This window comes from Lepidochelys olivacea (assembly GCF_965140295.1).
Source record: "Lepidochelys olivacea isolate rLepOli2 genome assembly, chromosome: 21".
Taxonomy (NCBI): Eukaryota; Metazoa; Chordata; order Testudines; family Cheloniidae; genus Lepidochelys; species Lepidochelys olivacea.
The window spans coordinates 5,437,520-5,464,387 of NC_140431.1; the positions used below are offsets into that span (position 1 = coordinate 5,437,520).

A 26,868-nucleotide genomic window follows, 5' to 3' on the forward strand; every position below is an offset into this window, starting at 1 on the left:
GCGTGCACTCTCCTGTTTTACTAAGGGAGAAGATGGAGTTCATCAGGACGTTACTTTTCTTGCTGCAAGGTAAGGGGTTGTATAGATTAAAAAAGTGTGTCAGGGAAATAGCAGGTAAGAAAAAAGAAGATGCCTTTGAGCTTTGTTTTTAGACTTGGGTCATCTACAGTTAAACAGTTTACTGGGCCTGTTTGCTTTTATCATAAATTGCAGAGGGTTTTTACCCTCCAAAAACATCCAATGTGATTTTAAAAACTTTGTACATTTCTTTTTCGTGGGGGGGAAATTAAGGGTCTGGCAGTTGGTTAAGTCTGAAATGTCAGGAATTGTTCGACACTGGACCATGAAATATTTCTGTGGCTTTCCAAGAACACTGAATAGCTTGAGATGCTTTAATTTTGCAGAACAAAAGAACATTTTTATTTTAGAGACGTGAGCCTTGTTCACGTGAGCCTTGTTTCTAATGCATAGTGATTTACAAACCTAAGTTAGTTAATTGGGCACACAACATTAACTTAATGTTAGCTAAATTGGGATACTGGGCACATAAAAGCTTTCAAATGAACTCAATGTTTGTAAACTGGATCCAGGATGTTAAAGATATAGGGGTGAAATCCTGAATCCACTGAAGTCAATGAGAGTTTTAGTATTGACTTCAAAGGAGCCAGGATTTGACCCATAGGGTCAAGTCCAGCCAGCCATCGTTACTCAAGCAAAACTCATATTGCAATCAAGATTTCCATCTGGAAGCAACTCTTTCCCATACTGCATCAGAGATTGCTGGATTTTGTGCATAATCATAAGCACTCCTAGAACGTAAGCTTTCGTGAGCTACAGCTCACTTCATCGGATGCAAGTGAGCTGTAGCTCACGAAAGCTTATGGTCAAATAAATTGGTTAGTCTCTAAGGTGTCACAAGTACTCCTTTTCTTCTTGCGAATATAGACTAACATGGCTGTTACTCTGAAACTCCTAAAACATGTTGTTTTGTGGTTAGCAAGCCATTAGCTTCCACACTGTGGTAATGTGTGGAATTTATCCTGCTATTTTTATCAAGCTAGGCCCAGGAAAATAGATCACAGCAAGGGATTACAGCACAGATAGATGGATGGGGAACCCTGCCCATAACCTGATGTTTTACTTTATTGAATTACTGATTGATTTATAAACTGTGCCATCCCTTACTTAGCTCAGGGCACACGAATGGCTTGCAATAAAAACATGGAGCCTGATCTTCCCTCAGCTTTCATGCACTTCAATTAGAGTTGTTGGGACTTTGTGCTCCAGAAAATCAGCCTTTACTCCCAAAAAGCCAACAGAAAAGGGCATTACCAAACCAGAAAACAATTCCTGCCCATTCAGATCCACCCTCCCTCAGGCAAACATCTAACAGGAGGACACAGTGTTATATGCTGAAGGTCAACAGACCTGGGGCACTGTTACACTAGAGGGGGATTGAATTCCAGAGTTGGGAACCTTCAAGTTTAAATACAAGGAGAATTCAAACAAGTGCCCTAGTGGAACTCAGATGCTGCAGTGACAAACAGGGTGGAAGGATCAGGACCCTACCCATTCAGCCCTGGTCTACACTAGGAGTTGAGGTTGAATTTAGCAACGCTAAATTGATTTAACCCTGCACCTGTCCACACGATGAAGCCCTTTTTTTTTTTTTTTTTTACTTAAAGGGCTCTTAAAATTGATTTCCTTACTCTACCCCCGACAAGGGTATTAGCGCTGAAATCGCCTTGCCAGGTCAAATTTGGGGTACTGTGGATGCAATTAGATGGTATTGGCCTCCGGGAGCTACCCCAGAGTGCTCCACTGTGACCGCTCTGGACAGCACTCTCAACTCAGATGCACTGGCCAGGGAGACAGGAAAAGGCCCACGAACTTTTGAATTTCAATTTCCTGTTTGGCCAGCGTGGCAAGCTGCAGGTGAGTGCAGAGCTCATCAGCAGAGGTGACCATGCAGAGCTCATCAGCTGAGGTGACCATGATGGAGTCCCAGAATTGCAAAAGAGGTCCAGCATGGACCGAACAGGAGGTACGGGATCTGATTGCTGTATGGGGAGAGGAATCCGTGCTATCAGAACTCCGTTCCAGTTTTTGAAATGCTAAAACATTTGTCAAAATCTCCCAGGGCATGAAGGACAAAGGCCATAACAGGGACCTGAAGCAGTGCCGCGTGAAACTTAAGGAGCTGAGGCAAGCCTACCAGAAAACCAGAGAGGCAAATGGCCTCTCCAGGTCAGAGCCCCAAACATGCTGCTTCTATGATGAGCTGCATGCCATTTTAGGGGGTTCAGCCACCACTGCCCCAGCCATGTTGTTTGACTCCTTCAATGGAGATGGAGCCAACACGGAAGCAGGGTTTGGAAGAAGATGATGATGAGGTTGTAGATAGCTCACAGCAAGCAAGCAGAGAAACCAGTTTTCCCGACGGCCAGGAACTGTTTCTCACCCTGGACCTGGAGCCAGTACCCCCTGAACCCACCTAAGGCTGCCTCCCGGACCCACCAGCTGCAGAAGGGACCTCTGGTGAGTGTACCTTTTAAAATAGTATACATGGTTCAAAAGCAAGCATGTTTAATGATTGATTTGCCCTGGCATTCGCGGCTCTCCTGGATGTACTCCATAAGCCTTTGCAAAAGTTTTCTGTGGAAGGTAGCCTTATTCCGTCCACCATGGTAGGACACTTTACCACTCCAGGCCAGTAGCACGCACTCGGGAATCATTGTAGAACAAAGTATTGCAGTATATATTTGCTGGCATTCAAGCAACATCCGTTCTTTATCTCTCTGTGTTATCCTCAGGAAAGTGATATCATTCATGGTCACCTGATTGAAATAGGGTGCTTTTCTTAAGGGGACAGTCAGAGGTGCCCTTTCCTGCTGGGCTGTTTGCCTGTGGCTGAACAGGAATGTTCCCCGCTGTTAGCCACGGGGAGGGGGGGAGGGTTGAGGGGGTAGTCACGTGGTGGGGGGAGGCAAAATGAGACCTTGGAACGAAAGCACATGTGCTATGTATGTAATGTTAACAGCAAGGTTTACCATGAAAGAGTGTACCCATTGTTCTATAAAATGTGTCTTTTTAAATACCACTGTCCCTTTTTTTCCCCTCCACCAGCTGCATGTGTTTCAAGGGTCACAGGATCTTCTCCTTCCCAGAGGCTAGTGAAGATTAGAAGGTGAACAAAACACACTCGCGATGAAATGTTCTCTGAGCTCATGCTGTCCTCCCACACTGACAGAGCACAGACAAATGCATGGCGGCAGACAATGTCAGAGTGCAGAAAAGCACAAAATGATCGGGACGAGAGGTGGCAGGCTGAAGAGAGGAAGTGGCGGGCTGAAGCTGACAGGTGGTGGCAGTGTGATGAGAGGAGGCAGGATTCAGTGTTGAGGCTGCTGGAGAATCAAATTAATATGCTCCAGCATATGGTTGAGCTGCAGGAAAGGCAGCTGGAGCACAGACCGCCACTACAGCCCCTGTGTAACCAACCGCCCTCCTCCCCAAGTTCCAAAGCGGTGGGGGGGACTCCGGCCACCCAGCCACTCCACCCCAGAGGATTGCCCAAGCAACAGAAGGCTGGCATTCAATAAGTTTTAAAGTTTTAAATTTTTAAAGTGCTGTGTGGCCTTGTCCTTCCCTCTTCCACCACCCCTCCCGGGCAACCTTGGCAGTTATCCCCCTATTTGTGTGATGAATTAATAAAGAATGCATGAATGTGAAGCAACAATGACTTTATTGTCTCTGCAAGCGGTGATTGAAGGGAGGAGGGAAGGGTGGTTAGCTTACAGGGAAGTAGAGTGAACCAAGGGACGGGGGAGGGGGTTTCCATCAAGGAGAAACAAACAGAACTTTCACACCGTAGCCTGGCCAGTCATGAAACTGGTTTTCAAAGCTTCTCCGATGCGTACCATGCCCTCCTGTGCTCTTCTAACTGCCCTGGTGTCTGGCTGCGCGTAACCAGCAGCTAGGTGATTTGCCTCAACCTCCCACCCCGCCATAAATGTCTCCCGCTTACTCTCACAGAGATTGTGGAGCACACAGCAAGCAGTAATAACAGTGGGAATATTGGTTTCGCTGAGGTCTAACCGAGTCAGTAAACTGCGCCAGCGTGCTTTTAAACGTCCAAATGCACATTCTACCACCATTCTGCACTTGCTCAGCCTGTAGTTGAACAGCTCCTGACTACTGTCCAGGCTACCTGTGTACGGCTTCATGAGCCATGGCATTAAGGGGTAGGCTGGGTCCCCAAGGATAACTATAGCCATTTCAACATCCCCAACGGTTATTTTCTGGTCTGGGAATAAAGTCCCTTCCTGCAGCTTTTGAAACAGACCAGAGTTCCTGAAGATGCGAGCGTCATGTACCTTTCCCGGCCATCCTACGTTGATGTTGGTGAAACGTCCCTTGTGATCCACCAGTGCTTGCAGCACTATTGAAAAGTACCTCTTGTGGTTTATGTACTCGCCGGCTTGGTGCTCCGGTGCCAAGATAGGAATATGGGTTCCGTCTATGGCCCCATCACAGTTAGGGAATCGCATTGCAGCAAAGCCATCCACTATGACCTGCACATTTCCCAGGGTCACTACCTTTGATATCAGCAAATCTTTGATTGTGTTGGCTACTTGCATCACAGCAGCCCCCACAGTAGATTTGTCCACTCCAAATTGATTCCTGACTGACTGGTAGCTGTCTGGCATTGCAAGCTTCCACAGGGCTATTGCCACTCACTTCTCAACTGTGAGGGTTGCTCTCATCTTGGTATACATGCGCTTCAGGGCAGGGGAAAGTAAGTCAAAGTTCCAAGAAAGAGCCCTTACGCAAGCGAAAGTTTTGCAGCCACTGGGAATTGTCCCAGAGATGCAACACTATGTGGTCCCACCACTCTGTGCTTGTTTCCTGGGCCCAGAATCGGTGTTCCACCGCATGAACCTGCCCCATTAGCACCATGATGCCCACATTGCCAGGGCCCGTGCTTTGAGAGAAGTCTGCGTCCATGTCCTCATCACTCTCGTCACCATGCTGACGTCGCCTACTCGCCTGGTTTCACTTTGCCAGGTTTTGGTGCTGCATATACTGCTGGATAATGCACATGGTGTTTAATGTGCTCCTAATTGCCAAAGTGATCTGAGCGGGCTCCATGCTTGCCGTGGTATGGCATCCGCACAGAAAAAAGGCACAGAATGATTGTCTGCAGTTGCTCTGATGGAGGGAGGAGCGACTGACGACATGGCTTACAGGGTTGGCTTACAGGGAATTCAAATCAACAAAGGGGGTGGCTTTACATCAAGGAGAAACAAAAACAACTGTCACACAGAATGGCTCCCTCAAGGATTGAACTCAAAACCCTGGGTTTAGCAGGCCAATGCTCGACCCACTAAGCTATCCCTGCCTCTGGTATTTCAGGCAGGATTGAGTCTCCATTAAAGTTTTCAAGGTGCCCCTGACAGACCTCACCAAAATGATTGTCGGCCGTTGATTTCACAGATGGAGGGAGTGGGGAGCAAATGAATACAAAACAAATCTGGTCTATTTCTTGTTTTGATCCACTCGATTTATCTTTTACATCTTTGGCTGGCAGCAGACGGTGCAGTAGGATTGCAAGCTATCCACATCTCCTGGCTGCTCGGCAGGAGATGGTACAATAGGACTGCCTGCAGAACTAAAGAGAATGACCTGGTCAAGTCACTCCTAATTTAGTCCCTGCGTCCATGTCTGCCCAGGCGCTCCTGAACGACCCTACCGAGGCGGCCAGGAGCACCTCGGACACGATGATGATGGTTTTCAGGCCTATTACACCGTGCTGCCACAAGGCAATGGATTGCTGCTGCTGTGTAGCAATGCAGTACCGCGTCTGCCAGCACCCAGGAGACATACGGTGACAGTGAGCTGAGCAGGCTCCATGCTTGCCGTGGTATGGCATCTGCACAGGTAACTCAGGAAAAAAGGCGTGAAACGATTGTCTGCCCTTGCTTTCACAGAGGGAGAGAGGGAGGGCCTGACAACATGTACCCAGAACCACCCGCGACAATGGTTTTTGCCCCATCAGGCATTGGGATCTCAACCCAGAATTCCAATGGGCAGCGGAGACTGTGGGAACTGTGGGATAGCCACCCACAGTGCAACACTCCGGAAGTCGACGCTAGCCTCGGTACTGTGGAAGCACTCCGCCGAGTTAATGCACTTAGAGCGTTTTGTGTGGGGACACACACAATTGACTATGTAGAAACGGTTTCTAAAAAATGACTTCTATAAATTCGACCTAATTTCGTAGTGTAGACATACCCTCAGAGACATATAATGTTGATCAAGAGAATGCTGTGAACCGCAGCCACTGGGAGCTGCGGGTGGCCATGCCTGCAGACGAAGAAACAAAAAGAAAAGGAGTACTTGTGGCACCTTAGAGACTAACCAATTTATTTGAGCATAAGCTTTCGTGAGCTACAGCTCACTTCATCGGATGCATTCAGTGGAAAATACAGTGAGGAGATTTATATACACACACAACATGAAAAAATGGGTGTTATCATACACACTGTAAGGAGAGTGATCACTTAAGATGAGCTAATACCAATTACCACTTAAGGAGAGCGGGAGGTGGGAGGGGGAATGATGCATTGGAGAGGTTTTAGTTGGTACCCAGAAGTCACCTACTCAGGACAGGCCCAACAAAGAAAATAACAGAACGCCACTAGCCATCACCTTCAGCCCCCAACTAAAACCTCTCCAACACATCATCAAGGATCTATGACCTATCCTGAAGGACGACCCATGACTCTCACAAATCTTGGGAGACAACCCAGTCCTTGCCTACAGACAGCCCCCGAACCTGAAGCAAATACTCACTAGCAACCACACACCACACCACAGAACCACTAACCCAGGCACCTATCCTTGCAACAAAGCCCGTTGCCAACTGTGTCCACATATCTATTCAGGGGACACCATCATAGGGGCTAATCACATCAGCCACACGATCAGAGGCTCGTTCACCTGCACATCTACCAATGTGATATATGCCATCATGTGCCAGCAATGCCCCTTTGCCTTGTATATTTGGTCAAACTGGACAGTCTCTACGTAAAAGAACAAATGGACACAAATCAGATGTCAAGAATTATAACATTCATAAACCAGTCGGAGAACACTTCAATCTCTCTGGTCACTCGATCTCTGACCTAAAAGTCGCAATATTACAACAAAAAGACTTCAAAAACAGACTCCAAGGAGAGACTGCTGAATTGGAATTCATTTGCAAACTGGATACAATTAACTTAGGCTTGAATAGAGACTGGGAGTGGATGAGTCATTACACAAAGTAAAACTATTTCCCCATGTTTATTCCCCTCCTTCCCCCCCACTGTTCCTCAGACGTTCTTGTTAACTGCTGGAAATGGCCCATCTTGATTATCACTACAAAAGGTTCCCCCCCCCCCCCCAGCTCTCCTGCTGGTGTTTGCTCATCTTAAGTGATCACTCTCCTTACAGTGTGTATGATAACACCCATTTTTTCATGTTCTGTGTGTATATAAATCTCCTCACTGTATTTTTTACTGAATGCATCCGATGAAGTGAGCTGTAGCTCACGGAAGCTTATGCTCAAATAAATTGGTTATTCTCTAAGGTGCCACAAGTACTCCTTTTCTTTTTGCGAATACAGACTAACACGGCTGCTACTCTGAAAAATGTAAACAGTCTCACGGCCCTGCCAGCAGATTACCCTGACGGGCTGCAGGTTGCCCACCACTGTTGTAGAGTCTCTGTCATTGGAGGTTTTTAAGAACAGCTATTGGACAAACACCTGTCAGGAATGGTCTGGTTATTCTGTAGCCCTGCCTTGAGCACAGGGGACTGGACTAGCTGACCTATTGAGGTCCCTCCAGTCCTACACATCTATGATTCTATAAAGGGGCCTAAGGCCTTGTCTTCACTCATATTTTACCTTGTGAGAGTTATCATATGGTCAGGACCCACCTTTTTGGGTAGTGAAGACAGGGCCTTGGTGTGACGCCCCTTTAGCATCATATGGTCAGGACCCACCTTTTTGGGTAGTGAAGACAGGGCCTTGGTGTGACGCCCCTTTAGCATAAATGTGACTCAGGCCCTGTGACTTCTTTCTCTGTGTCATCAGTTTCAAGTGCAGCAAGACGACGCATTCAAGTGACTGGTGAGGTTGGAGGATCCATCACTATAAAGTGTCCCGCGAAGGACATTTCCAGGCGAAAATTCTGGTGCAGGGAGCTCAAGACAGGGATCTGTGTCACCATCGTCTCCACCTCTCCATACATCAATGAGAATTACAGGAATAGAATATCCATCACTGAGGGGCCTCGGGAAGGAATATTTCAAATTACAATCACAAGGCTGGAAGAGGAGGACGCTGGGCTGTACACGTGTGGGACAGGAAATCAAAACGACAGAGGCAGTGGAAGGACCCTCCAAGTGGAGCTGGAGGTTTCCAATGGTACGGGATCACTCCACAGTCACTCTGTACAGTATATCTCCCTCTGCCGTGCGGTATCACTCTGACAGTATGGTGTCACTGCTAATCCAGTGTCACTCTGTACAGTATCATTGCCGACACAGTGCCACGGAGGCGATGTGAGCGTCACTGGTGACACACCACCACTCTGGGCAGTACCTCTTACAGTCTAGCTTTAGTAATGAAAATTGGATCGTGACTTTTTAGAATGTGCTCTAGAACACATCTGGTTCTGTTCCACGCAGGGAGCGCTCCACCCAGAACGGGCATGTTGTCTGCTGAAACCCTGGGACATGAGAGACCTATTGTGGTATCAGAAGAGTCTGGCAGCAAAGGCCCTGACACTGAAGGTGAGGTTTGCTGCATCCCTCTCTGTAGCCCCACGGGAGGCAAGGGAAGGGAATTGGCACTAACTGGTCCCCATCTCTCCCTTAGGGTGCGGGAGGTCTCTCAAGTTCACACTAATATGGTGATGCACGTGGGAATTGTATGCCATAGCTGCCTGGGCTGCGAGTGTTTGGAAGCTTTCAGGGCACCTTTCACCAGCACTAGATTCACTACTGTATAATTATCTGTCTAATCTAGGAATTTATCTGCTTCCCCCTCATCATTGTGGTATCAGAGCCCCTCACACTTGTCAATGGTTTTTATCCTCACAGCCTCCCGGTGAGGTAGAAGTATCCTCCCTACTTGACAGATGGGGATCTGAGTCCCAAGGTAGTCTAAGTGACTTGCCCATGCTCACACAGGAAGTCTGTGGCAGACTCAAATCTCCTGAGCCCCAGTCCACTGATTTCCCTGTGAGATTGTCTTTCCTCTCGAAAAGAAAATCATCAACAAATCCTAAATATCGAGGCATTTATTTTTGAATGTTCCCATCAAGATTAAGCCTCTGAGGACTCAACAAGTTGTTGTCATTTTTTGTTACTCTCTCTGACTATACTTATAAACACGTGGCAGCTGCCACTGCTAATATACTCAGAAAACCAGGCTCCTGGATCTTAGTTACTAGGGCGTTAGATCTTCCCATGGGTGAGTGCACAGGCACGAAGGTCAGACAATGTTGTGTGACACACATCCCTTCTTCTCGTTCTTTTTGCCTTCCCTTTTAGGAGTGGGGCTTGTTTCCTCCATTCCTTTCCCTGGGGCTGTTGGCTTGTATTGCCAGAACTAGGACAGTATGGACCTGGCTGTGCTATAATGGTTATATTCAGCGTGAGTCTTGATTTGGCTTTCGGTTAGACGGGAGTATGGAGTGACTGCATCAAAATCAGTGGAGTTGTTAGAGACCCCAGGGCATGGCCACTAGTTAAGTCAAGGGGATGGAACGCCATAAGGGTTGAGGAAGTCTCCCTGCTGAAGGCCTAAGGGCTTCTTCTTAACCCCCCTTAATAGAATTCAGGCCTGGCTGGTTTGAGTAAGCTCTTTTGCTCTTAAAACAATGTTGCAGCCGCAGATAATGCCTTATAGTGTGAGGTTTGCTGACGCCAAGTTAAAAATAATAGGAGATAGTTACAAGGCCAGGCAGGATGTGCTGGTTGTTTAAGTTGCTAGAAATGCTTGTTAGAGGTTGCAGGAAATAAACATTGTTGTAACCCATATAAGGAAGGCAAAGTATTTGTGCAAAGTTTTAATTGGCTGATGTGTAGTGCAGTAGCATTAAGAAATATAAAAGTGTGTGTAATGACCTGCTCTGATGTGCAGGATTTAAAATTCTATTCTCCCTGTACCTTGTTTGCAGCTGCAAATAAACTTTTCTGCTTCTCCACCCCGTTGTGATTATTAAGTAAAACACACCGGGTAACAAACCCCTGCTGTTGTTTTGCCTCTCGGCACTGGGTGCCGGCAACAGCTTTTGGCGTTTTTGGGTGGGCAACAAGGCTGCAATTTAGCCTTGCCCAAATCCATTCTGGAGGTCAAGGATTGCAGCAACAACCGACGCCCAGCGCGCACCGGTAAGTTCATCGGGGGGCGCGGAGGAGACGCAGTTTAATCAACCCCGAAGGGCACAATGGTGCAACGCACTCACATAGTAAAAAAGCAGCTGCAGGCAACGGTGGGGAACCGGTCCCTTAAATAAGGTAAAAACCTTTTAAAATCCAAATTGTATGCTCTGTTAAAACCTAAAAACGCCCAAAGTTACCCTGTAGATATGGGACAGAAACAAAGCACGGGGGGTAGGAGGTAGGTGCATGCCCCTAAAGTGTATTTTAGTAAATTAAAAGGTATTTAAATCAAATCCAATAACTAAGGGTAAATTAAAGCAATTTTGTATAGTTAACTGGCCTCAGTACCAATTAAAAAACCAAAAACAGTGGCCTCCCAAAAAATCATTAAATCATAATACAATCCTCCAGTTACTCCTGTTCTGTCAGCAAACAAAAAAGTAAAATAAGCATTCGTATGCTTACTTGTTTATAACCTTGTGGTCTTGTACTAATATTTTACAATGCTGTAATTTAACCCCGATTGGCCTGGTAGCAATTAATGTCAGTCCCCGGACCCCCACCCCAAATGTAATGGCAGATCCGGTGTCTCTTTGGCCCTTACACCCACACAGAGTGAGGCTCCTTCGGCCCTTACACCCACACAGAGCGAGGCTCAAAATAAAATTCCTAGTAAAGCTCATAGTAAGGTTCAAGCTCCATCTGCTGAACTATACCTGTTACTTACCAAAACTAAAATCGCCCGTAATGCAATAGAAAGAACAAGCTGCTCTTACTATGCAGGTCTATACTCATGCACCTTTTAATCCTATAGACCTGGCCGCTTTCAAAGCACAGGCTGGAGAATTTTCTACCAACCCAAGCAAGTTTGTATCGGTTTTTAAAAAATGTCTTAGCAGCTACAAGCCAGACTGGGATAATTGTAATGTCCTTCTGCAAACATTATTAACTAAGGTTAAACAAAAACAGGTCAAAGCTAAAGCAAAAAAAAAAGCAAAAAAGCAATATAACCAAAACCGTAACAATATCCCGATCCCAAATAATCAAGTTCCTATAAAAAAAATCCTAAATAAAACCCAAATAACAATCAGGCTATAACCCACCTTACCTCCTATAAAAAGCTGCTACTGTATGGACTCCGTCATGCAGCTGTCAGACGGAATAATTAAACTAAACCATATAAAGTAGCGCAAAACTCCAAAAAAAGCCCTAAAGCCTTTTTACAGCGCATTCAAAACACAATCCAACAGTATACCAATGCAAATCCTAATAATCCGCAAACTAAAGCAATTATTAAAAAAATATTTACAAGCAGGGCAGCCCCCGACATTAAAAAAAAGCTACAAAAAAAAATTTAATAAGTATAACCATGGCACAAATTTTAAAAACAACAAATCAAGTATATAGTTTAAAAAAAAGTAAAAAAAAAAAAAGTAAAATTAATAGTAGCGGCGGTGCAGGCAGGCACCAAAAACAAACAAACAAAAAAAAAGGGGGCCGTGGACGCAAACGTCCAGGCCCACAAAAAAGAACAACTGGGGCGCAATCAGTGTGCCCTGTATCAGCAAAAAAAACACTAAAAAAATAAGTGCCCAAACAAAAAAAAAAGGAGGGGTACCTCTATAATAGCAATAAAAAAACAAAAATAGGGGTGTCAAAAAAACCAAATCATCCTACCCCTGGAACCCTGAGTAAAAATGTGGGTAAAAAATAAAAAAATAGATTTTTTAGTAAACTCTAAAGTGGCACAAACTGCTATAAATCAACCCCTTCAGTTGCCAGTAGCAAACTCCCTCACTATAACAAAAGACACAGGCAAAGATACCAAGCAAAGCTCTTAAAAAACCCTGAGGTCACGCTGCAGCCTTGTCCATCCCTTAACCCTGCCACCCTCTTACCAAAAACTAAAAAACAAAAACATAACTGTTTAAAAATCATAAATGCCCAATATTCTAGCTGCCCAAACTTAAAAAATGTGCCCCTCCCAAATGCAAATTATAAGTGATACACTAATAGTAGCAGCATAGTAATAAATAAACAAAAAAAGGCAAGTTATGCTATCATAACCCTCAATAACACCGTAAAAGCTAAAAGTTTGCCCGCTAAAACCTCTGCCACCCAATTGGCTGAGCTAGTGGCCCTAACCCGTGCACTCGAACTGCCTAAAAAAAAACCAAGTCAATATTTTCACTAATTCCAAATGTGCTTTTAGTGTGCTTCATGCTCATGCTGGCCTGTAAGAACAAAAAAAAAATGCTGACAGCCCAAGGCTCTCCAGTTAAGTACGGGCCCCAAATTCTCCGGCTTCTAACGGCAGCTCCCTTTAAAAGTGGCAGTGGCACACTATATGGCCCATCAAAAAAAAAAAATCAAAATATAACCAGGGATAATGCCAGGGCAAATAAAAAAGCAAAGCATGCTGCCACCCTAATGTCCCCTCAAACTAAAAACACCTATATGCATGCCCCTTATCCCATCAGTAAAAAAGCTCCCAACCCCTCAGTATTCTAAAAAACAAAACAGCTAGCTAACAAACTTAGTCTCCAGAAAAAAGGAGGAATAGCTTCATTCCCTAAAAAAAAAAAAGTCCTCTTACCAAAGGGCCTAATTCTGCCAGTATTACAAAAATTACATCAAACCACTCATGCTGGCAGAAAGGCACTTATCCAACTAATAAAAAAGTACTTCATAACCTCCAAACTCAAACCCCTGGCTGCCCAGGTACAGGCAAAATGCCTAGTTTGTCAAAAAAATAACCCCCAACCAAAACACCCAGTACCACCAGCGACCCTGGAACCCACTCCAGGCCCCGGACGGGTGTGGCAAATAAACTTTACTAAGTTTCCCTGAACCCAAGCGTTCAAGTATCTCCTTGTCATAGTAAATAAATTCAGCAAATGGCCAAAAGCCTTTCCATGTCACAATTGCACTGCCAAAACCGTGGCTCTCAAGTTTGTTAAGGAGATTATTCCTCACTTTAAACTTCCCCAGTAAATAAAATCTAACAATAAAACACACTTCACATCAAAAATCATCCAAAGCATCGCAAATGCCTTACAAATTCCCTAAAAACTCCATACACCCTAAAAACCGCAAGCCAGTGGGGTAGTAAAGCAAACCAATCAAACCCTTAAGCAACATCTCTCAAAAGTATGCCAAAAGGCCTCCCTACGGTGGCCTGATGCCCTGCCCCTAGTTCTGCTCCGCATCCGTGCTCTCCCAAAAAAATAAATTAAAGCTCAGTCCCTTTAAAATTATGTTTAAAAGGGCATGGCCTATAAATAGTACACCGGTTGTGTCAAAAAAAAAAAAAAATTAAGAACTAAATTTCTGTCTCAGTATATGTGTTCTCTGTCTGCTGTTCTTTTGTCTCTCCACAGGTATACTAAAAATTCCCAGCCTCTATCCTTAAACTCACCCATCCACTCCCTGCAGCCTGGTAATTCAGTGCTCGTACGTACCTGGAAAGACGAGCCCCTCCAAAAAAAGTAAAAAAAAACCCTATACCGTCCTGCTGGTCTCCCACACGGCAGCAAAAGTCAAAAAACACAAAAATTAAATTCATTATACCCGGCTGAAAGCGGTGTCAACCCCCACGCCCCCCCAGGCTAAAAACTAAACCGTGCATTCAGCCCCCTCCACTAAAAATCTTAAACTAAACTTACTATTTAAACAGCAGCCCGCCAAAAAGGCAAAAAAATAGATGGAAAAGTATATTTTATTCCCTCTCTTGGCCCAACTGGTACGGCTGTTTCAGGCATTGTACCCGTAAATACCTGGCTGGCACTAGCCCAAAGTGCAGTAAACGCAACGTCGTTCTCAAAAAACCTTATTCTCAAAAACTAAGGCAGCAGCTCTGGCCTTTTCCTTAGTTAATATTCCTGGGCTTGTGATGCATAATTATCACGCAATAAAGCACCTTGTCTGCACGGTGGCAAAGGCCATTAATTTAACCTCAACTGTCCTGGCCCAACTCTCACATAAGTTAAAAAAAATACCTCAGGGTATGCTACAAAACAGGCTGGCTGTAAACTATTTGCTTCTACGCCATGGTCACCTATGCCAAAAGTTTGCAGGCATGTGTTGCTTTAATATAACAAATGCAAGGCCATCCATAAAAGCTAGTTTACAATGCCTAGAGCAGCTAATAAAGGGCATTCATCGACAAGCTAAAAAAAATTGGCTAGGCTCTCTACTTTCTAGTTGGGGCCTTTCCCCGTGGCTAAGTAAGTTCTTTAGCCTATTATTTAAGTTTTTTTCCCCTGTATTAATCATGTTATGTTTACTGTGTTATATGTGGTCCTGTATAAAAATGCTTATTTTGCATAGTTTTAAAAATTTTAATTTTATGCATAGCCCGCTAGTAAATAAATAAAAATAAAAAAACTCAAGCAATAAAAATAAGTATTCTCAAAAGAGGGAATTGTTGGAGACCCCAGGGCATGGCCACTAGTTCAGTTGAGGGGATGAAAGGCCATAAGGGTCTAGGAAATCTCTCTGCTGAAGGCCTAAGGGCTTCTTCTCAACCCCCCTTAATAGAATTCAGGCCTGGCTGGTTTGAGGAAGCTCTTTTGCTCTTAAAACAATGTTGCAGCCGCAGATAATGCCTCATAGTGTGAAGTTTGCTGACGCCAAGTTAAAATAATAGGAGATTGTTACAAGGCCGGACAAAATGTGCTGGTTGTTTAAGTTGCTAAAAATGCTTGTTAACGGTTGCAAAAAATAAACATTGTTGTAACCCATATAAGGAAGGCATATAAAGAAGGCAGAGTATTTGTGTAAAGTTTTAATCGGCTGATGTGTAGTGCAGTAGCATTAAGGAATAAAAAAGTGTGTGTAATGACCTGCTCTGATGTGCAGGATTTGAGATTCTATTCTCCCTGTACCTTGTTTGCAGCTGCAAATAAACTTTTCTGCTTCTCCACCCTGTTGTGATTATTAAGTAAAACACACCAGGTAACGAACCCCCGCTGTTGTTTTGCCTCTCGGCACTGGGTGCCGGCAACAGAGTCATATCTGTGTACAGTGGGTGTAAGGGAGAGGCAGTGTGGCCTAATGAATAGGGCATTGGGCTTGGGAAACCTGAGGCAGGTCTTCAGCTGGTGCATGATCAGTTATGCCAGCTGTAGATCTGCCCCTCTGGTTCTTTTCCCAGCTCCACCACTCGCTTACTGGGTGACTTTGGACAAGTCACTTCATCTGTATCTCAACCTCCCCAGCTGTAAAATGGGGATAATAACATTGACTTCTTTTGTAACATGTTCTCAGCTCTAAAGAACATATATTTTTAATGAGAGGTAAGTATGTTAATTATTATTATTAATTATCCCTCCATATTAACAATGGGGATGGTGGGGGTTTTTAAACAACCTTCAAAACATAAAAGATCTTTAAGCTTAAAAAGGGAAAGCTGCTGTCTACAATTTATCCCCAGGAGTCATCATAAATCCTGACCACAAACTGACTCTGTTGGCTTGAATAGTCAGGAGCTTTGTTAAACGCTCCGCAGAATTCCTGCATTTTAGGTGCTCAGATGCACTGGTTCTCCTGTGACTCGCCTTAAAATTTTCACAGTACCTAAGAGCACTGACTTCTGGAGGTCACTGATCAGGATGTATTGCACTCCTAACATATTCCTGAGCTGCTCATGCATACCCTTAGCGATTGCTCCGAGCGCTCCAATAATCTCTGAGACTGTCTTTGTTCTAGTTTCCCATAATCATTCCACTTCATGGGAAAGTTCTTCAAACCTCGCTATCTTCTCTTGTTTCTTTTTCTATGCTTTTTTGTTGGTATGACCATATTAATTATCATCGCCTTATTGGTCTTCTTTTCTACACCACCTATGTTCAGCCCGTTTGCCTGCTCTGTTCTGTCTGTGCCAATGGCCTGAGTCCATAAAATTTTAGCCTCTTAATTCTCGAGAGGGTTTTCAACTTGGTGGTCATAATATTGCATAGGGTGTTTAAATCTGCACTTGCCACAGAGGCTCCAATGCAGACACTTGGCAAGGTCATTGTGTCTGTCCATATATTCTCTCCCAGCCAGGTTTCAGCCTATTATATTATTAATTAATGATGAATGATTAATTATTATTATATGAGAGCAGAACCATGTCCACTATGTTCTAGAATCTAGATTTTTTGCAGCAAATGTCTATTTGTCATGGATCATCAGTAATATCCTTCAAAGATAGTGACTAGCTCTAGTCTTACAATTAGCATCTTTGATCCTCAAGGCCAAAGAAAGGCTAACTCCTAACCTCAGTTATGTCCACCTACCGAATACAGTATGAGGAAATGAGAGCAGAATATTGCTCAAGAGCTTTACAATTTAGAAAACAAAAAGCCCACGCCAAGTTTGGGTCTCACTCATATTGGTGTAAATCCACGTAACTCCACTGAAGTCAATGGAGTGTCTCCAGGTTAATATACGTGTGAGATCAGCATTTGCTCCTCGTACTCATCCCTAGTTTTGACTATGAAACTTGCTTTATTGGAAAAGTTACACGTGTTCAAGAATGGGAAATGTAGCAACAGTTCATTTTAATATGCTTTCCCCCAGGAGTCATACAACCACAGATGACTAATGGAACATGGGCAAAATATACCTCCTATGCTGCGCCTGGCATCAAATTCCCTGAAGGTACAATAATCCTGCCTGCAGCCGTCACTGGCAGCATTGTTACCTTTGCAGAGACTGGAAGCATAACAAAAGGGATTCCAAAGAGTTCCAGGACAATCAGCTATGCAAAGCCCAGGCATACAAATCGGTGAGTTCCACAAACTTTCCCCCTCAGGGATTTTCCAGCATGAACTCTCCCCTAGATCATTTCATTTCCTCTCAAGCTTACAAATACTGCCGGGTCAACCAAGCTGTTTGTGTGAGGAGTGGATCTGCATGTCAGAACTGGCAGTGAAACCACTTCCCCCTTTGACTCATTATTTTCCAGCCTCTTGAGAAGCAATTATGGGAATGATGTCTTTCAAATCCTGATACCAATTATCCTGATGATGATGCTGCTTGTGGCTTCTATGATAATTGTTAGAAAACAGCTACGAGGGAAGAAAGGTAAGAGAAAGGTCACATACTTCTTATACCAGTCTGTGGTACCTGCCACTCTGTGGTAAAAAGAAAGGACAAGACAGTTTCCACAGTTGGAGAACTATAATTTCTCTTTGAAAAGGATTGATTTCTGCTTTGGATAAATTCACATAATTCCTTGCCTCTTGCAGAAAATAATGTTTTTATTTTTCACGATGAAAACTGCAAGTAGCTGCAAAAGCAAAACCGTAACATGGATCAAATTCACGAATACTCGTGAAAATAGCTGATATTTGCACAAATATTTTATTCTATTTTATTTTGGTTCTTGTACCACACCTATCACACTTGCACTTATCACATCAAGGGAAAAATTACCCAGTCAGCTGGCTTCATTTCTAGAAAAAAAACCAAACAAACCAAACAGCTAGATAGGCAATAAAACAATTTCAGATGAAACATAAAACCTACGTTGTGAACATCCATATCTGATGACTGAGTGTTAGTTGCCATGTCCTGGCCAAATTCCAATTTGACTAATTACATTCTTCCTGCATAAAATTGCCCTACAATTTCAATTCACGATTTTTCGTTTACTTAACCTACTTCATTTGCTCACCTGAATTGTTGTGTTATGTGGCTATACGCCTGCCTTCCATCCCAGAGGGGGCTGCGTTTCAGTGAAGACAGTGTAAGCAACTGGTCATCCATTTTGTGAAGTCTGGTGAACAGAGTCTTTGGCTGTAAGTTGCTGTAGAAGTTATACCAACAGTATAACTGCTTTAAAGTCTGATTTACATAGGTGCCAACACGGCACATTTCCACTGGTGGGAGGTGCATGTGCTCAGGACTCTCAAAATCCAGCCATTAGTTTATGTCAGGGTGACTATAGCAAATCACGAAGGCTAAATGTATTTCGTCTTTAGACTGGCTGACTGCCATTGGTTTATAGGTATTACAATCTACATGTCTGGATGTTTTGGAGAAGCAGCTTCCAGTGAAAGCTATGGAATAAATCTGAGGTTGAGCGCGCTCGAACGTGGCCAAGGGCACATTCCAATGGAAAATATCTACAGCGTGTTACCCCGCAGGCTTGAGGGAGCTGACAGGAATGGTAAGTTCACCCACAACTATTCAATCTCTAATTAATTGTTCTCCACCTATGGTCTTTCCAATCTACAGCAGGTGCTCACTCATGTCAGAGGGCAAGATTCTATTCTCATTTACAACAGTACAATGTTAGTGTAAACCCACTGAAGTCCCTTGAGTTACTTTGCATTTTTACCAGTGCAACTATTCTATTCTATTCTATGCAGGTTCTCATATGGGCTAATGCGTCTGAGTGCCTCCCAGTAGTGCATTAAACATCACGACCAACATCTGTCACCTGTTGTTTGTTCTGTCGTCCTCTCCCCAGGGGGAGAAGCATATGCAGTGCAGGGTCTTGTCTTGGTAGGGTTTTAAGTTTGTTTGTTTTTAAATATACAGATTGCTGTAAATTTACGTTAGAGAAAGCAAGGTAAAAGAAACGCACTTTGCACCTGGAGTGAAAAGGGATGAGGTTTGTGATGGCCCTTAGTTCCCGGAGGAGTTTATTCCACAGTATTGGACCAGTTCCCAAGAAAGCTCCGTCTCCTACACGGCCCAGCTTTACCCTTATCATGCTGAAAGCAGACTTGGCCGCACTGTCTAACGTTACTCATGTTACATGCACCACGGGCTGATGGGTGTGTGGGCTGAGAGCTTTCGGGATATGGTTACGGAACTGTCCTCAGACACCCCTGACAATCCCATTCCCTTTGGCTGACGTAACACGCACCTCCACTGTGGTAGTAATGCACTTGGCTACAGTGCAAGATGCTCCCAGGTTCAGCATGAGCCTTGTGATCCTGTCTTGCTCCTTTCCTTCCCTGCTTTTTGTTGGCTACAGGGGGATGCCAGGGGCACGGGGGTGGATTTACAAAAATTGCTGAAGCAAAGTTGCGCAGCTGGACAAACAAGCATCAGTGCCGTGCTAAGGAAAGGGAAAGTGGCAAGTCAAGTAATACCAATGTGTTTATACAGACTGCAGGAACATCCAGATCCAGCGGTTCTCAAACTGTGGGTCGGGACCCCAAAGTGGGTCATGACCCTGTTTTAATGGAGTCGCGAGAGCTGACATTAGACTTGCTGGGACCTGGGGCTGAAGCCCAAGCCACAGCCTGAGCCCCACCGTCCGGGGCCAAAGCCCGAGTACTTCAGCACTGGGTGGCGCGGCTCAGGTTACAGGCTTCCCACCTCCCCCCACTGAATCTTTGGGTTTTGGCCCCCCACCGCTGCCCTGGATGGTGGGGCTTGGGTGTCCCTCCCCCATCCTGGGGTGGCGGGGCTCAGGCTTTGGTCCCCACTCTTGGGGTCGTGTAGTAATTTTTTTTGTCAGAAGGGGGTCACGGTGCAATGAAGTTTGAGACCCCTGAGATAGGCTATAAAGGGCTAGATACCTTACCCAGCTTACCCAGGCAGTGTAACCGTGCAGAGCACGAACAGTTAGGACACAGGATCCGCCTCTGCAACAGACTCAAACCCAAATGGCCTCTATGGGGTAATCCTGGGAAATGAAGCCCGGTCTCCTACATGTTAGGGCAGAGCATTAACCAATAGGCTACTGCAGCCCAAGTTGTTGATCTTAAATTAATTTAGGAGGGACATGTATACACTGTTAGCTAGCAGATACAGACCCAGACTGATTTCCACTCCTTCTTACATTATCTAATCAGTTCCTTTCTTAGGTGAAGCCCTAATCAAACAGATACGCCTTGCATCAGGCTCTGATGGCCAGCAAACTCAGGTTCTGTCTGATCAACAGAAGGAACAAATTCCAGGACCCACCACTGAGAATTTCAGATCTTAGTGCTGGATGACGCACAGGGAAGCAGGGTGTTAGGTCGGCAAACCATCTGCATAGATCAATTACAGCCGTTGGAAACACACAGGAAGCCAGTGAAGCCTTTGTAGAGCTGGGCTAATGTGTTCCAAGTGGCACACTACTGTAGAACTGGGCAGACTTGCTCTGCACCAGCTGGGGCTTGTGTGCGAAGGCTAGACATGCGTGAGCAAGGGACCCTCCAGGGCCAGCCTTAGGGAAAATGGCACCAGGTCAAACTTGTATTTTGGTGCCCCTGACCCCCTACCCATTGGCCTCAGGCCCCACTGTCTCCCCTCACACATTGCTCCAAGCTCCCTTCTGCAGCTTTGCACCCCAGGCCTGCCTCACTCCTTGCTTTTTGACCATGGCATTCCCCTGACCACAGTGCTCACCCATAAGGCCAGCCCTGAGACCATCAAATACTGAAAACATTCCTGATGTGACCCTATTGCTGCAGCAAGCTGGATGAGACAACCCTGTGCTGATGGCCCAAACTAAAAACCTTGGGTGTTCATGTTGACTGAAAGAGCTGCTGGTGGGGGTGAAAAGGGAAATAGAGTGAAATGTGTCAGCAGTCAGGTTGGAATCCCAACTCTGAGCCGTTATAGGAAGTTGCTGCTTACTACATGGTTGCTTTGTTCAGCAGGACTTCAGTAGTGAGCCTCATACTTGAGCTGAGAACTAGCACGAAAGAACTATAAGCGTGGGCTGCTAGGAAATCCAGTTATTAGGTAGCTGAGCTTAGATCACCAAGCCATTTCCCATGACTGACCCACCCACCACAAGAAAGCAGTAACACGGACACTGTAGGAGGTGTACAAATAGATAAGGAGTCTATTTTAAGGCCTGCCTTTCTCTCTCTCTCTCTACCTCTACCTCTACCACTCCCTCTCCCTCTCCCTCTCCTCTCAGTAGGAATTTCTCTCTGAAGTATGATAAGGCTGATAGTATCATCCACAATTACCTGAGCTGTCAGTTCCTGATGCTATCCAGATGTTTTGGCCTCTCATCAAAGCCATCCCCTTGTCTGAAGCTTTTCCAAGAAGGCATGCAGCAGTTTCTGCATTGCATCACCCACACTGCTCCTTTAGCTGAGAATGATATTTCATCGCGCTGCTCAGAAGCTGCAGAGATGTCAGGAACCCGGCAATCCTTTCCACACATAAAAGAGGTTGGAATGAAGGACACTGCAGTCTGCTATCACTGCAGCCGCTATTCCATTCCATCCAGGGAGATGGAGATTAGAGCTACAGAAGTTGCCATGCATTATGGGACTTTGCATGGTGAATCAGACAGCAAATTCACAGAGAACAGAGTCCTGGCTTAATCAAGTGAAACTTCATTGATTTCAATGAAGTTATAGCCACTTATACTGGCTCTGGATTTGACCCCAGATCTCCTATTAACTGGGACTCAATTTAACAAACCACTCACTGGGCGAAAAATACAGCTCATCTGATTGATTATGTCCAGCCTCTTGTTAGCTAAAGTGTATATTACATTTTTCATACTTTGGGCCCAATCCATCCCTGATGTAACTCCATTGAAGTTACACTACAGGTGAATTTGATCCAACAATGCTAAATTAACAATAAGTTGAAAAAGTTGGGTTAATTTTATTCCCCCCACACCTCTCCCTTTAATGGTCACGTCCTTTCCTGCCTCTGCACTGATTCCAACTGGAAGCAGAAATGGAAGAGCTGAAATACGGCATGAGATTCTTGTGAGATTTCTAGCCCTGATTTTCAGACCCAAAAGGTTTGGACACTTATCCAAATGGAATCTGCCAACCTTTCGGGGTTCACCCAACAGTACATGTAACTTAAATCCACACCTATTAAACCTTTTAATATTGCTGTGAAGATTATGTCCACCTGCAGCAGACAATTATTAACTCCTGAGGATGCCTTCTGAGGGCATGTCTGCTTAATAAAGGGGATAAACAATAACACTTTGCATTCATATAGCCAGGACCCAGTGCTTTATAAAAGCCAGTTACATAAGGCTCCCTTCTCAGGGCATGTTATTCGCCCCTTTTTACAACTGGAGAAACGGGAGCACAGAGAGGCGAAATGATTTGCCCAAGATCCCACAGAGATCAATGGCAGCGTTCAGAATAGAATCTAGGGGTGAGATTTGGTGCTGTGTCTCTAAGAAGCACAGCACAGAACTCACAGGCCAGAGGGAAATGGGGCTTGGGAAGTTTTTGGCAGCTTTAGTACCTTCCCAGGCTGCTCTGAGGGCTGGAGAGGCCTGTCTAGGTTACAGCAACCTCCCTGGGCTGCCTTAATGGGTTGCAGCACTGCCCCAAATCTCCCACTGCAACATACCCCTCCGGCCCTCACCATGTCCCCTACAATAGGGCTTACAATGGGGTCCTCAGAAGGCAGCCCTGTGGCTGTGTTCTGCAGGGCTGCCTGGCCTGGAGAAAGCATATTTCTCTGGGTATCAAGGCCTAGAACTGCTTCCCATTACCCTGGCTCGTCCTATACCAGGCATGAAGGGGCTGGAGAGACAGGCTGTTATTGTAGATCTTTTGTTCCAGGCGCTAACCATCACATACATTCCCTCTTGTTGAGTTGTTATGGTTAATCTGTATTTCAGGCCCATGGAGAGGGTTCAAGAGAGGGAGAAACAGAGAGACAAAAACCCTCAAAGGGCACTTTCTTTCCTTCATTACTGCAAACTACCCATTAGTAATTCCAACTCGCCTTCCCCTCACCAGCCATCGAGGTGCAATCTGCCCCACATCTCTAAGATATAACAAAAGCTCATCTCTTGGCAGTAACAGAAGGGAAGACAGGTTCATGCTCATACCTCCTTCCTCTCTAGGGGATGACTAGTTCCATTATCCTCTTCTAGAGAAAAGTTCACCAGTCATCAACAACAACAACAAAAAGAGAGAGATAATTTTGGCATGAGATATGGCTGCCCAGTGGTGAGTTCAGTTTATGCAATAAACTGCAACACTAGGAAGTAATTTGCAAGACATGTGACTTAGCTGACAATTTATTTTTGTCTGACAGGTTTAACCTTTATAATGCTGCCATTTCTGAGGCGCTAATCAGAGCAATGTCTGAGTGGGTATAAACAGTAGTAGTAATAACATAATAATACCTAGCCCTTACAGAGGGCTTTTCATCTGTAGCTCTCAATGCACGTTACAAGGGAATTCAATGGGGAAACTGAGGCACAGATCTGTATCATGGAAATTAGGGATAGCTTGGTTATCTAGTCCTGGCACAGTAGGCTTATTGGCTAGCACAGAGTACATTTTTAAAGAATTTTTCTAGTCTTGTTGAAATGTCCCTAATGACAAGAATGTTATCTTTTCTTAGGGTATTCCACTACCTAACTGATCTCACAGTGAGGCCATTTTCCTGATACCCAGACTCAGTTTCTCTTTTTAAATGTCATCCTCTTCATATAGCCCCTGGGAATGACCGAAATAGGCCCCCGTGTGTGGTAAACTATTAAATAGCGAAACTAGAAAATTGTAATGAACTCAATTAATATAACCGACTCATAAGTATAGGAGTGGTACGTTAGCTCTGATCGACATAGTGGCACGGATAGATAATGATTAACATAAAGATTTGTTAGTCTCTAAGGTGCCGCAAGTACTGCTTTTCTTTTTGCAGATACAGATGAACACAGCTGCTACGCTGAAACCCAACATAAAGATTGTGACCATGGGTATTTCCAGTGTTAGTTTACAGGAAGGAGTATTATAGTCCCGACTCAACAGGCCAGCCTCTATATTACACACCCTATTCTTTTGTCCCAGTCAAGCTGGTTACATGTTCATAGTGATGCTATGAGAAGACACAGCAGGAAATGCTTTCATTTGGGAAATGCACAGCACTTGCATAATGTACACGACTCAGCCTTTTTTGCTGGCAATAATTGACAGAAGGTGCCAGATAACTGGATGTTCAAGGAGGCTTTTTAAGCATTGGTGAGACAGGTGAGAGACCTGTCTTTTCTGAAAATTGAAGGGAAGCTGGAAAAATGCAGTTAAATTCGCACGGGGAGTTGTAATTTGTGTCGTCCTTTTTTCTTTTTCTTTGCAGGCTTGGCTATTCAGACAGTCAGTGGATTTTGCCAGGTTTGCAAAACCCTGTAATAGTCACATCATCTTGGGAAGGGAGGCAATGTTGCCTATGGGTTAGAACACTGGGGCTGGGATACAGGAGACCTCTGTTCTATTCCCAGCTCTCTCACTAGTCTACTGGGTGACCGTGGGCAAGGCACTTCCCCACTCTGTGCCTCAGTTGCCCCAGCTGTAAAACAGGGATAAGGAGTGACCTCGTTTGCAAAGTGCTTTGACCTCTACTGTTGAAGCATGCTGCATAAACATTATGCTCCTGCTGATTACGTGTTTCCAGCCGCCAAGGCACACAAGTGCCAGGAATCTTTACTGAGAGCCAAGAGTTGCTTCAGATTAACTCATTAGATTGTGTTCCCACTGCAGTACAAAGTTGTCTCGGTGCTCTTAGACCACTTTAAAAAAACAACAGCTAGGGAATAAGCCTCAGGCTCCATCGACTCTGGAGGCAGGTTTTCAGAAGCGTCTAGGTCACTTAGGCACACTGGTGTCACTGGCTGTCACTGGGATTTTGTGAGGAAGATTTTCAAAGGCACACATGGCAGTAAGCGGTTGAGCTCCCTAGTAATGCCTTTTAAAATGTGTCAGTGGCCATCTCTGCCTGGGTTCCTCAGTCACGACAGCCTGTGCTACACTTACACGTTTTATGGCATCACTACATTGACGAGAGGTGTGATTTTTTTTTTTTGGCCAAAATAGTTTTACCTCTGTGACTCCTCTCAGGGGCAGTGGAACCTGGCAGGGAGCCATTCCTGCCTAAACTCACACCCAGAGCAGGACCCAGAGGGGCTGGAGCAGCTGCCTTGGGCCCAGGAATAAGCTGTGGAGCAGAGAGTAGGATTTGGCAGGGCTGGAGCAGCTGCCGTGGCACCTGGGACTGGGCTGGGAAGAAGGTCGTGGGCGCCAAAGGATCGGGAGCAGGTACCTTGGCACCTGGGATCAAGCCAGGGAGCAGGGAGGAACCCCTGGGATCCTCCTGCCCATCCGGGAGCACTCCCTCCCCTGCTGAATCTCAGTACTTCCCCTCACACTCCCTTCTGTCCATGCAATCCCTTTTGTGGGCAGTTATTTCAACATAAGGCAACTTTACTGGTATAACCCTTCCCGGCTTATAGGAGTCTGCCGTACAAAAGGCTGAGAATCTGTCCCACTACATCTAGTCGTGACGGAGATGAGTAGGCACGCATAGTATCCTTCCCTGCCTCACACCACCTTAGACCCACGGCTAGATTTAATGTTTTATAAAAAGACACTTCTCTCATTACCACCTACTGTCTATGATTTTTTCCTAGGTTCTCATGTGCTGCATGACTCATATCACTGCAGAGTTGACTTATAAGAGCTGCTGTGACTGCACATTTGCGCATGGATCACCAGGCACAGCTGAGGAAGGACTTGAGGCCCACACAAAGCCGCCTCCAATCGGCACCTGAACCCTACATATCAAAGCATTACTTTGATGCTCTGTAACCACACTGCCCTGCAGAAGCTGGTCTGTATGCTTTCTCCACACAGCGTGCTCGTGCTGAGTTTACAAAGGTACAATGGATGTGCTGTGGTTGTTTAAATGTGATTTTTCTAATTTGCGCTGCAGATCTTGGTCTGTACAGATGGTTGCCAAAACATGCAGGTTGAGGCAAACAATTATAAGCAGAGGTAAACTTTCCCCCTCAATATTTATTGACTATGGCTGAAGATTTCTCCTATGCAGAGGGCCAGTGCAGGACCTAAGCACCATTTAAATCCTCAAATTAGGTTAATAGACTGAAGTGTTGCCTAGGTTTGCTCATTGCACAAGAATGGATTTCACCCTATAAGCTCATTGACATTTTGAGATAGTGTTAAACTTCATCTTTATTGTTGGCTTGAACTAGGTGAATATAGTTGGTAATCCAGTGCCCAGAAAAAGGAGAATTGTTTTGCAAATTTTCTCATGTTTCATCAACTGCATTTTTGGTGCAAAATTTCTGATCATCTATGAAACTGGCTGGAAAACAGAGGGTTGGTTTTTGGGGTCCCCCCCTTTCCAAATACTTTATACATGTTTTTCATTGAAATAAATAAAAATGTTTTGGAGAAAATCTTAGGTGACTGCTTATTGTTATTGAGACTACAGGCCTGATCCCAATTTAACACTGATGTAAATCCATTGATATTAGTGAAGTTATGTTTAATTCCAATGTGTTACCCTTTCTGCTTAACAATCTGTCCCAATTTATATTCAGTTCCAACACTCCGCTTCCTTCCCCAGGTCTAAAGAAGAACTCTGTGTAGCTTGTACCTTCTACCTTCTACCAGCAGAAATTGGTCCAATAGAAGACATTACCTCATTCAGCGTGTCTCACATTTAATTTATAGCAGTATAAGTGAAATT

The 26,868-nt window shown here is 44.9% G+C and overlaps 1 protein-coding gene across 1 annotated transcript; it reads left to right on the forward strand.

Moving 5' to 3' along the window:
* On the forward strand, nucleotides 1-26,575 carry FCMR (Fc mu receptor). Its single transcript, XM_084611463.1, has 7 exons — nucleotides 1-69; nucleotides 8,141-8,473; nucleotides 8,737-8,841; nucleotides 17,002-17,209; nucleotides 17,390-17,508; nucleotides 18,434-18,595; nucleotides 25,787-26,575. Exons 1-7 carry the CDS (start codon nucleotides 33-35, stop codon nucleotides 25,831-25,833), a joined length of 1,011 nt encoding a protein of 336 aa, XP_084467589.1. The 5' UTR covers nucleotides 1-32; the 3' UTR covers nucleotides 25,834-26,575.
* The last annotated feature ends 293 nt before the right edge of the window (nucleotides 26,576-26,868 follow it).

Coding starts and splice junctions, on each gene's coding strand:
- FCMR (XM_084611463.1), top strand. CDS start 33: ATGGAGTTCATCAGGACGTTACTTTTCTTGCTGCAAG. Junction 17,210..17,389: donor AAGCCCAGGCATACAAATCG/GTGAGTTCCACA, acceptor ATTATTTTCCAG/CCTCTTGAGAAGCAATTATG. Junction 18,596..25,786: donor TGAGGGAGCTGACAGGAATG/GTAAGTTCACCC, acceptor ATTTTTTCCTAG/GTTCTCATGTGCTGCATGAC.